This window comes from Microcaecilia unicolor, chromosome 3, assembly GCF_901765095.1.
Source record: "Microcaecilia unicolor chromosome 3, aMicUni1.1, whole genome shotgun sequence".
Taxonomy (NCBI): Eukaryota; Metazoa; Chordata; class Amphibia; order Gymnophiona; family Siphonopidae; genus Microcaecilia; species Microcaecilia unicolor.
This window is the reverse complement of record NC_044033.1, coordinates 140,743,458-140,755,591: the sequence shown is the minus strand read 5'-3', so window position 1 is coordinate 140,755,591 and position 12,134 is coordinate 140,743,458. Positions and strand designations below refer to the sequence as shown.

The 12,134-nt window shown below is 45.6% G+C and overlaps 1 protein-coding gene across 2 annotated transcripts in view; it reads right to left on the bottom strand.

The window, feature by feature from the left end:
* Nucleotides 1-12,134, bottom strand: part of GPATCH11 (G-patch domain containing 11) — a 75,634-nt gene continuing 63,500 nt past the window's right edge. Inside the window, exon 7 of one of the 2 annotated variants that reach the window (XM_030196404.1) lies at nucleotides 1-980. In XM_030196404.1, coding sequence (XP_030052264.1) covers nucleotides 925-980 — 56 coding nt within the window. In that variant the 3' untranslated portion in view covers nucleotides 1-924. The remainder of the gene's footprint in view (nucleotides 981-12,134) is intronic. The other variant, XM_030196403.1, reaches the window with a different exon arrangement.

Here is a 12,134-nt window from a genome sequence, read left to right as displayed (position 1 = left end):
CCTCAAGGAGAGTAGTGAACTGAAAAAAAACAGCAAAAATGCACATCACTCCCCACAGAAATGGGTATAGTATTTTTTGAAAGGGACACACTAAAGGGCATGAAGGGCCAAGAACCAGGGCAACAGCATTTATTTTATGTTACATTTCTGCTAGACTTCTTTAGACAGTGCCATGTCATAACCCTGCATAGCAACACTGTCATATCTATAGAAACAGAGAGAATTATGGTAGAAAAGACAATATGGCCTATCCAATCTGTCTATCCCTTCCTCTTGCTTCCAAACTGGTTGTTTTACAAGTCACTGTTGCTAAGGTCCTATGTTCCTGGCCAGCAAGCATGTTCTGGACCACTTTCCTTGCACTTTCTGTTCAGCTGATTGGAACTCACATTCCAGAAAGCAAAATAGAGGCATAGCTACACCGTGGAAAAATTGTTAGACATAAAATGGCAACCATTTAAAAAAAACAGTAACTTCAACATTTATTATTATGAGTATTTTTTGCTAATTTAAAGAAATATGAAGAGAAATAAATCAAATCTTGTCTGCACAAACTCAAGAAAGGCACACAAAGTTAAAATAATCCTTTAATTCAGCCACCATGGCCAGAGTAGAGAGCATACTGCCACAGCAGCATTTTTCAAAGAGATTAATGATAAAATTAATTGGAGTAATTAGCCAGTTTCTCACTTCAGTTTCACCAGTGTTGAGAAAACATGGATGCTGTGGCTGAACATTTTATATTCTGAGAGTCTGTAAATTTCATGGTGCCAGAAGTTGGAAAGCAGTTTCCTGTAAAGACAACGAGCTCCTTTTCATCACTTTTCATCACCAACTACATTTTAATTTGACATGGGCTGGGAATTACTCTCCGTCCTGTGAAATGTCTCTTGATGGGGTTCCCATGTGTTAGGTAACATCTTTTCAGTCATGATCTGCAGAACAGTCTCCAGGGCAGTTGGATAATAAGTCCTCATTATCTGCAGAATAAAGTAAAAAAAAATTATATATATATACCACTACTTTAAATAACTTTGCTTTTGCCAGGTATTGGAATTTATTTTAGAATTGTCAGATTACCCAATTTACAAAAACTGAAAAACTGACTTCTGACCAATCCTTGTTTTTGAACTTCCATCCTAATGCATTGTGATATTTGTAGTCCCTGCTTTTACCCTTTCAAATCAATGCTGTAGGTACCGTAATGCATCTGGATAAAGATATCAGAAATTCAGGTGTGACCTAAAGTTGCCCTCCTTAAACTGGATCACTTGGCAGTTACATATCTGAACTTCTATAACTTTATTTATATTTTTTAATGTAAAAGGATGGGGTTTGGACTGATGTACTACAAATTGTTTACTCTAACAGAATTCATTAAAACCTCATTTTATTTTGATGACTTTAGTCGCCCTTTTCCTAGAGCAGATTTCAACTGGATGTTTTCCTGGGATTTTTGTAGTAGTGTTTTAACCTACCAACAGCAACTCCAGGAACTCCTTAATGGTGGCATTGCAAAACAAAAACATATCAGTATTGTAGAGCACAATTTTCTCTGTCAGATGATACTGTTCATAAGCTGATTCAGGCAGACTCTTTTTTAATAATTGGCTTTGAACTCTGGTATATTTTACCATTTGCGCTGACAGTGCCAACTTTGAAGAGATCCTGCAGGGCAGTTATAGATGCTGGTTAGTTGCAAATCTGGCAGTATTATGTCCAGCACAAGCATAATGCTTGTTCAAAATTTCAAGTCCATATCTTTGTTTGCATGGAAGTTGTTGCGGTCTGAATATTGGTCCAAATATGTTCCGATGAGTTGCGACCAATTTTGATGCACACTTTGAGTCAACTTGTTTGACTGGATTTTGCATCCATAATGTTAAAATGTATTTCATCTGAATTAGCATCAAAAACTGTACAGGATTTGAATTTTTTAGCCATTCTTATAAATGTGTTTGGATTTTATTAGACCCCAAAAATGGCATTTTGGTAAATGTCGCGTGCTCATGGACTGACAACCTTTCAGAAAAGGGGGTCTAGATCTGCAACTATTGCAGTTAGAGACCTCAAATTTTGGGAAACTTCGTTTAACACCTGAGTCACGTAACAGATAAAACTTGAACAAAATTGGAGAACATGATGGTGGGAACTTTTTTTTTAATTTTAGACCACTTGGCATGGAATGACCCCTTTTACCTTCCTCTCTAAAGTCCATTTCCTTGTCATCAAGCAGATGCAGCCATTACAGATGGGTTGTGTCCATCAACCAGCAGAGGGAGATAGAGAGCACACTTTTTTCAGTGCCTCATATCAGCTTGCTCCACTGCCTCTCTTCAGTATTCTCTATCTCCCCCAGCAGAGTGGCTGCAGCTGCTTCGAGCTCCATCTAAAATCTGCCTGGAGGTTGCTCCTGTGCTTTTGCCAGTTGTTAGCAGGGGTGTTGGAGGCTATAGCAGCTTCACTTTAAAGGCACATAGGTTCGCCCTTTCCCTGCCTTACCCATACCTCCGTGAATGTGGACACATTGCTTAGCTTTCCCTGTCCTTCCCCACCAACAGTGGATGCAGGCACATAGGTTCACCCTTTCCCTGCCTTTCCCACTCACCTGAGCCTCCGGAGTTCTATTTACCTCTGCTTTCCTCACAGCGTTAAAAAAAAAAAAAAAAGGGAACAGAGGTTTTTTCCTTGCCTTTTTCTGTGGGACCGGAGCTGTGATACTCGGTCCAGTGAGGTAAGAGTGTTTTCTGACTCCTCCGGGGTGGGCCCGCGATCGGGGCGATTTTGGCGCAAACTGACATTTTGAATTTTACCGCCGTTTTCGGCGATGGCTGCGGAGACAGTAAAGCGCTGTTCCAAGTGTGGCAAGCGCAGATCAGCAGCGGGGCTCTGTAAACCATGCTGTACAGACGTTAGAGCCGGCCCGAGCATGGCGAGCGACGATTCTTCGTGCTCTGAGCTGGCAGCGGGCGCCATTTTGAATTTACCATATGGCGCGACCTCCGCTGAGCCGGAGAGTCCTGAGCCCGGGGAGAGGCCTCGGAGTGAGGCTGATATGGGAGCTACTAGCCCCGGCAGAGATCCGGGTGCCCAGGGTGAGTTTTTCTCCCCTGATTTTGTCTTATTAATGCATAAAGCATACATGCTTAAAAGAGCTCTCCCACAAAGCCTGGCACGGGCCTCTTCTAATGCCCCCCCCCCCCCCCCCGGTGGATTCTAGCCTGGGTATGCCCTCTGAGGCGTTATTCCCTGATAATTGGCAGAATATGAAGCGCAGAAGGGCTCATTCCCCTTCAGAGAGTGCTGCACCTCTCAATAATGGTGCACCGGCCCCCTCCTCGCTTCCTGTCATCGGAGGACATCTTTCCCTCTTTGCCGAGGAGTGGGCCATTATTTCCTCAGATCAGTGGGTTCTAGACCTGATCAGAGATGGCTACAGAATAGAATTCAACGCCCCAGTAAGAGATGTGTTTGTGGAGTCCCGATGCGGTTCTGCCGCCAAACGGGCGGCGGTAGAGGAGACTTTGCAAGGTCTGATTCAGTTAGGGGCCGTGTCCCCGGTACCTCCCGCCGAACACGGCTACAGCCGATACTCCATCTACTTTGTGGTGCCGCGAAAAGGTGGGTCTTTTCGCCCTATTCTGGACTTAAAAGAATTAAACAAGTCCCTGAGAGTGCGGCATTTCCACATGGAATCCCTGCGCTCCGTCATTGCTGCGGTACAGCCAGGAGAGTTTCTCACGTCTCTAGACCTGAAAGAAGCTTACTTGCACATACCAATTTGGCCCCCGTACCAGATGTTACTTCTATGTTTGTGCAGCGCTGCGTACGCCTTGTAGCGCTATAGAAATGCTAAATAGTAGTAGTAGGTTTGCGGTGTTGGGAAAACATTTCCAGTTCCGGGCCTTGCCTTTTGGCCTCGCCACAGCTCCCCGAACCTTTTCGAAGGTAATGGTGGTAGTAGCTGCTTTGTTCAGGCGAGAAGGTATTAGGGTTCACCCGTACCTAGATGACTGGCTCATCAGAGCAGACTCTGTAACAGAGAGCTATCAAGCTACAGCCAGAGTGGTCTCAGTACTTCAATCTCTAGGCTGAGTCGTCAATATGACCAAAAGTCACCTGACCCCCTCGCAATCTCTAGAATATTTGGGGGCGAAGTTCGACACAGACTTGGGCTATGTATACCTACCCGAGCTAAGGTGGTGCAAGCTTCAGAATCAGATCTGTCTGCTCCTTAGGATGCCCCGCCCGCGAGCTTGGGACATTATCCAGCTGCTGGGATCGATGACAGCCACATTGGAAGTGGTGCCCTGGGCAAGAGCGCACCTGAGACCTCTACAGTATTCCCTACTTCAAAGATGTTCTCCAGTTTCTCAGGTTTATCAATGCAGACTTTCTTGGCTCCCTGCGGCCCGACTCAGCATGGAGTGGTGGTTCTCAGACAGCATGCTGCAGCGAGGAATGCCGCTGGCGCTCCCCAATTGGTGTCTAGGAGTAACAGATGCCAGCCTGAAGGGCTGGGGCGCACATTGCAAGGGGAAGCATGCCCAGGGTCTATGGACACCCGAGGAGTTGAGTGGTCCATCAACCGCCTGGAGTTGAAAGCGGTGTTTCAGGCGCTTCTGGCCTTTCAAGTGACCCTGGAAGGATTGGCTGTCAGAGTGATGTCGGACAACACGACAGCAGTGGCCTATATAAATTGACAAAGCGGCACTCAGTGCAGAGCACTGGCCGCGCAGGCCGAACAGATTTGCCACTGGGCCGAGCTGCATCTTCAGTTTCTGTCGGCAGGTCACAGCAACGTGCAAGCCGATTATCTAAGCAGGCATCAGATCGATCCAGCAGAATGGGAACTAGCAGACGAAGTATTCCTGCAGATATGTGCCAAATGGATCTTATGGCGACAAGTTCAAATGCCAAAATCCCGTGCTTCTTCAGCAGACGGAGAGATCCTCGCTCGGCAGGGTTGGATGCCTTGACTCAGCCCTGGCCTCCGGGCCTTCTATATGTGTTCCCTCTGTGGCCCTTGATAGGGCGCGTGCTCCTGCGGATTCGGCTGCACCCAGGAGAAGTGGTCCTCATCGCCCCAGATTGGCCCAGGAGGCCTTGGTATGCGGACCTCCAACAGATGCTAGTGGAGGTTCCCCTTCCTTTACCTCTGGTACCGAACCTGTTGTCACAGGGCCCGGTAGCCTGCCGCTTTGGTCTTATGGCATAGCGATTGTGAGGGCGCAATTCAGGGACAAAGGCTATTCAAACACAGTCATTTCCACTCTCCTACAGGCCCGCAAGCGTTCCACTTCCGTGGCTTATGCTAGGATTTGGCGCCAGTTTGAGTCTTGGTGTGCTTCAAAAGTGATCACACCCATGCGGGCTTCCTGTTTTGCCGATTCTGGACTTTTTGCAGGATGGTGTGGCCTATAATTCCCTGCGGGTGCAAGTGGCAGCATTGGCCTCCCTTCGTGGTAAGGTTGAAGGCGTGTCTTTAGCTGTTCAACCAGATGTGGCACGGTTTCTTAGTGGGGTACTTCGGCTCCAGCCTCCCGTGCGAGCACTCTGTCCAGCTTGGAACCTGGGGCTAGTTTTGAAGGCCCTGCAGGCTTCTCCTTTTGAGCTGCTTCGGCGAGCATCGGAGAAAGATTTGACACTAAAGGCCGTTTTTCTTGTGGCCATTACTTCGGGGAGATGGGCATCAGAGCTCCAGGCGCTGTCCTGTAGAGACCCATTTCTGCAATTCTCAGAGTCCGGGGTCACGGTTCGGACCGTGCCTTCCTTCATGCCTAAGGTGGTTTCAGCGTTTCACCTAAACCAGCCTATTTTCTTGCCCTCCTTTGATAAGGAGGAGTTTCCAGAATCTTTTGGGCAATTGCACCTGTTGGATGTGCGCAGGACTCTGCTGCAGTATGTGCGAGTTACTATCTCTTTCAGGATCTATGATCATCCGTTGGTTTTGCTCTCAGGTCCTCGCAGAGGGTCTCCAGCGTCTAAAACCACTATTGCCCGCTGGCTCAAAGAAGCTATCATTTCAGCTTATCTGCTTGCCGGCCGGTCTCCGCCTGTAGCCTTTAAGGTGCATTCTACCAGAGTGATTTCTTCCTCTTGGGCTGAAACTGGAGCACTCTCTCGTCAAGAGATATGCAGTGCAGCAACATGGGCTTCTAAGCTCTCTTTTGCCCGACATTACAGGCTGGATGTGGCTGCTAGGAGGGATGCGCGTTTTGGAGCACAAGTGCTAGCGCGTGGTGTGACCTGTTCCCACCCTATATAGGGATTGCTTTGTTACATCCCATACGTAATGGCTTCATCTGCTTGATGACAAGGAAGGGAAAATTAGGTTCTTTCCTTGGTAATTTTCTTTCCTTTAGTCATAGCAGATGAAGCCATAAGCCCTCCCTGTATGATTGTCTGTATGCTGTGAATCTGTTTCAGGTTCTGTTCTTGTTTCATGAAGTTCCTTTCTTGGGAGAAAGTTGGACAACAGTCTTCAGGATTCATGTTCACTTATAGGAGGATGAGTCCATTCCCTCCAGTTTATGTTTTGGAGGATGAGTTTATTCCCTCCAGGAGGTTGCGTGTATCCCCTCCAGTTATACAATAAGGAGGACGATTTTATTACCTCCAGGAGGATGTGTTCATTCCCTCCTTTTGAGTTCATGCCCTTGTTAAGGGGCCATCGTTCACTGTGAGGCAAGTTCATGTTATTCCCATTGCGGTTTGCCATACTGCTTTGGAAGCTTCAAATACTGAAGAGGCAGTGGAGCTAGCTGGCCATGAGGCACTGTGAAAAGTTGAGTGCTCTCTATCTCCCCCTGCTGGACACAACCTATACGTAATGGCTTCATCTGCTATGACTAAAGGAAAGAAAATTACCAAGGTAAGAACCTAATTTTCCCGTACACTACCTCGTGAAAAAAAGCAAAACAAAAAGGGCTGCAAATACTACACGCTAGCAGAATACTGCACCTTAATCACACATGAAAAACACATGACAACAGACATGACACAAGGAACTAGAAATAAAAAAGTATGAAGGCAAAATGCTGAACTGGAAAGTTAACTCAATAAGTCAGACTCAGCATGCAGCAATATCAGAAAAATTGAAATTTACATGCAAAATATCACAGATGCACATTTCAAAAAGCTGACATATTTGAATTAATAAATTCTGAATAAAATACTTTTTTCTACCTTTGTTGTCTGATCATTTAGTTTTTCTATTCGCTTTGGTCCCAGTGTCTTCTGTTTTATGCAGTGTCTTCTTTCCAGCAGGCTTCCCTCGGCTCCCCACCCTTCCAGTCCCATCCATCTCCTGCTCCTTCCCTCTGCTCCCCACCCCTCCCAGTCCCATCCATCTCCTGCTCCTTCCCTCTGCTCACCTCCTCTCCCAGTCCCATCCATCTCTTGCTCCTTCCCTCTGCTCCCCACCCCTCCCAGTCCCATCCATCTTCCGTCTGCTGCCCTCCCCCCGCGAGGTTCAGGATCGTGACTCCGTTTACCCCCTCTCTTCCTCCCTCCCTCCGGCGCAGGCAGCAGTCTTCTTCAGCCTTTCTGTGCTCCTGGCAGCGGTAGCGACGTATACACGCTGCCTTCGGTCTGCCCCGGAAGCCTTCTCTAGAACTTCCTGCTCCCACCTATGCCACTGCCAACGAACAGCAGCAGCAGGCGAACCTTCCAACCAGGACTGGACTAAACAGGCAGGACTGAAACAGACCAGAAGTGCAATAAGCACACAGGCAGGAACGGGGTACGCAGGAACTGAGCTTGACTAGGAAGGATTGGAACAGACTAGAAGTGCAAGAAGCACACAGGCAGGAACGGGGTACATAGGAACTGAGCCTGACTAGGCAGGACTGGAACAGACTAGAAGTGCAAGAAGCACACAGGCAGGAACGGGGTACATAGGAACTGAGCCTGACTAGGCAGGACTGGAACAGACTAGAAGTGCAAGTAGCACACAGGCAGGAATGGGGTACACAGGAACTAACTAAGTAAAGCTAGAAGGAAGGGACTCAAATGGGCCAAAAGACCGAACTGGAATCCAAGCACAACAGCAAAGGCAAAAGCGAAGGCACATACACACAGGCAGAAGCAGACTATGCAGAACACTAGGCTGGGCCACACGGCCACTCAAAGGGAAAAGGGAGGCCACACAGAGAAGCAACTCAGGGCTGTGCCACCACAGAAGTGCCAACCAGGCAGAAAAACAGTCAACCAGGACAGAAATGCTAACCCTAGGTCACAGACAAACAGTCAATAACCAAGATAGATGCGCTAACCCTAGCACACAAACAGATAAGAACCAAGGCAGAAGTGCCACAAAGGCACACTAGCTAGGAAACAGTGCAGACGTGCTACACAATCACACTGACAAACCTGGAGACCTTTGGCTATACAAAGGCCCTGAATTAATACCTCAACTTCCTTATGAAGGCCTTCACTGATGATGTCATTACTACAGGAAAGAGGCTTGAAATACACTGAACACCAGAAATGTGGATGATCCAGGACTGTACAACCCCAAAGAGTATTAATAGCTGCAAGTACTGACTGCCAAAGCTTTTTACTTTCCGTGCAATGCCAGTACATATGCCCTAAAGTTGCATCCCCGAGGGCGCATTTTGGACATGCTGAACTTCAGATAATTTATAGGCCCGTGATGGGGAGATATGGAGCCGCAAGGCAAATTCGTCTTTCATAAGAGTTTCTGCCCTCTGGCATTTATATATCCTTGCCACAAACTGCTGTAACTGTTGGTCTGTGAGTGCACAAGTAAGATCTGCTGCCCATCTAGTTGCCAATTTTTTTATAATGCAAATCAGATGTAGTGTCTTTGAGATGTTGATGGTGATAGGCCAATGGCACTTTTAGTTGTGCTCTCAAACTTCTGACAAGGTTTCCTGCACATCTTCGGTTAAGTCAGTCCAACAAAGTAAGGATACGTAATGTTTACATGCAAAGTATTGCGTGGGAGGTAATTGATATTCCTGGCACAGCATTTCAAAGGGCTTTAATCGGCCTTCCAAGTCTACTGCCTGTAATAAATACTGTAATCCATTCTTCTCCCATTGTAAAAATACATTCTTTCCACAGCCTGGCACAATGCATATAGACAAATAAGGAGTCATTGATGCAGAAAAGTTAGCGATGGCAAATCCATCACCACTCTGCTCTAGCAGCTTGTAATATAGGATGGCTAGAGATGGTGGTTTTTTTTTTTTTTTTTGGGGGGGGGGGGGGGTACCCTGGCTCCTGTGTGTAGTATATGACTAAAATGTGTAACTGCAATCAATTTAGTTTTTACTCCAGTAACAGAGAAATGTTCTGTCCCCCTAAACCAATCATTTGTATGACACATTCCGCTTGCCACAGTTAAATACCAAATACTGAGAAGACCCATCCCCTGTGTGCTTTTGGTGTTTGCAGTAATGTCATCGATAACCTTGGCCTTTTACCACCACAGACATATTTCTGAATTAGCTGACACAGCTTGCGTTCTTCTTTTTCCTTCAAAAATAGTGGGATCATTTGGAAAGCATACATCCACTTAGGGGCTAAATACATCTCTTTAATATGCTTTTAGCCCCTTACGGCCCCAGATAGTTAATGGGTATGCCCTCCACATTTGGAGCCTATTCTTTGTAAACTCCAGCAGTGGCTGTACATTACAATTATATAATGTGTGCAGGCAACTCTCGTGGTATTTGGACTCCCAGATATCACAATGCCGTGTCCTTCCACGAGAAGGGAAACGGCCTTTACACTGTTGTTTCACCTCCAGGGACAATGGCAACATTTTGGATTTATCATAGTTTATAGTGTAAAACTCGAGAAACTCCCAAATTTGTCCTATGATGGTCAATTTTGGGAGCGGTTCCTGAGGGGAGGTGAATACTACAAGTATATCATCCGCATAGGCCAGGGCTTTGATGGGAAAATCTGCAACTTCCAGACATAAAATATCAGGGGATGCATTAAGTGCCCATAACAGTGGGTCTTGGGAAAGTCCAAATAATGAGGACAGGAGGCATCCTCGACGTGTACCATGTTCCATTTTGAATGCTGGAGTTCTTTCCCATTGACCAGTATCTGTGATTTCAGAAAATTGTACAATGTCAAAAGAGCTCTACCAAACCAACCCTCTATTTGCTAATACATTGAACAGGTGCTGCCAGTGGACCTGGTCAAACGCTCGAGCTGCAGCCAAACTCTCTATATTGGAGTCTTCGTGACCCGGAGTGGGACATGGCCAACAAAATATTTTGAGTGTTAAGTACCAATTGTCTATCTTGAATGAATCCTACTTGTGCTGCATCCACGAGCGTCAGATCTCGTTGCTAGTATGTACGTTAACAGCTTGATGTCAACATTAAGTAAGGATATGAGTCTGTAAGATTCAGCTACTTCTCTGGCTTTCCCCAGATATGGGTATTAAAGTTTATTAAGACTATATTTTCATGCAAGGGAAAGCTGCCTGCATCCACCACTTCCTGATGATAGGATACCAGCAAGCCTACGAGCTGTGGGACTGGACTAGCATTTTATAAAATTCTCCTGTGAATCCATCTGCCCCCAGTGCCAAGTGTCATTTTAGTTTCTTAACAGCTTGCTGGAGTTCCTTTGCTTGCACAGGACTATTGAGCATCTTCAGATTGGTCTCTGACAATATAGGCAGGTGCGCCCTATCTAGGAACTCATCTATGATCTTTATATCGACCTCAGGCCTACCCTTATATAATTTTTGAAAATGTATTGTGGATTTTCAAAAGGCATTTGACAAAGTACCTCATGTAAGACTCCAGAGGAAATTGGAGAGTCATGGGATAGGAGGTAGTGTTCTAATGTGGATTAAAAACTGGTTAGAAAACAGAGAGTAGGGTTAAATGGTCAGTATTCTCAATGAAGAAGGGTAGATAGTGGGGTTCCCCAGGGGTCTGTGATGGGATGCTGCTTTTTAACATATTTGTAAATGATCTAGAGATGAGAATAAAGAGTGAGGTAATTAAATTTGCTGACAACACAAAAGTTATTCAAAGTTGTTAAATCGAAGAGGATTGTAAAAAAAATTACAAGAGGACTTACAAGACTGGGCATCCAAATGGCAGATAACGTTTAAAGTGAGCAAGTGCAAAGTGATGCATGTGGGACTTACACAATAGAATAGTATAGTTAGAGACAAGTATAACAGAAATCCTAGCAGCTACTTATATAACCTTCATTTCAGTAAGAATCTACTATTTAGTTATCTGCATATACAATACAGTATATCAATGACAAACATCACCTCCACTTCAGGTTTCCTCTTGCTGGGAGGGAGAAATCTGAGTAACAAATTCCCACACTGTTCCCACGGAATCAAAGGTCTTCCAGTGACCATTGTATTGAACTTTTAATATAGCAGGATAAAGCAGCATAAATTTAGTTTTTCTTTTCTGGAGCTGTGCACAAATCGGGGTACATTTCTTCGTCGCTCTTGCAATAGCACAGAGTAAGCGCAGAAAATTCTGGGGTGTTCTTCGTATTGTAGAGTCTCTCTTTTCTACCGGTACCCTCTCATTATTTCTACCTTGTGGATGTAATTTAGAATTTTAATGATAATAGTTCGTGGGGTCCGGCAGCCATCTTGATCTCATTCCACGCAATGAACTCTTTCCAGGCACAGCGGGTGTACAAGTCTCCTAAGACCTTTACCTGAAAGTCTCAGTATCTTGCAGTTAACCTTGACATACCAGCATACCTGAAGTCTCTTTCTTTTCTGATATTTTCTTTATTGAATAACACAACAAAGTACTCACAGTCAGCAGTTCAGAAGATTGCCTCATAGCACAGAGACTTCGTGATTCTGACAGTTGCTTCAGTGGACGGAGACTGCGAAACCCAGCTTTGCTGAGCAGGTGAAAAACACAGTTGGGTTTACAGGAGAGGATCACAGCTGGTCTGCTTGAAATGTTATATCTTAACATAAAGATATGTCCAAGGTAAAAAAAAACAAGTTCTCTTCAGAGCGTTTAACAGGACATGAGCTGACTGAAGGTAATACAGAATCATAGAGAGAGAGAGGACTAGAAAGTAGGGCACACACAAGCCCAGAGGAGAAGGTAAAGACCAATAGAAACAGCTTGTCAAGAGTGGTTGCA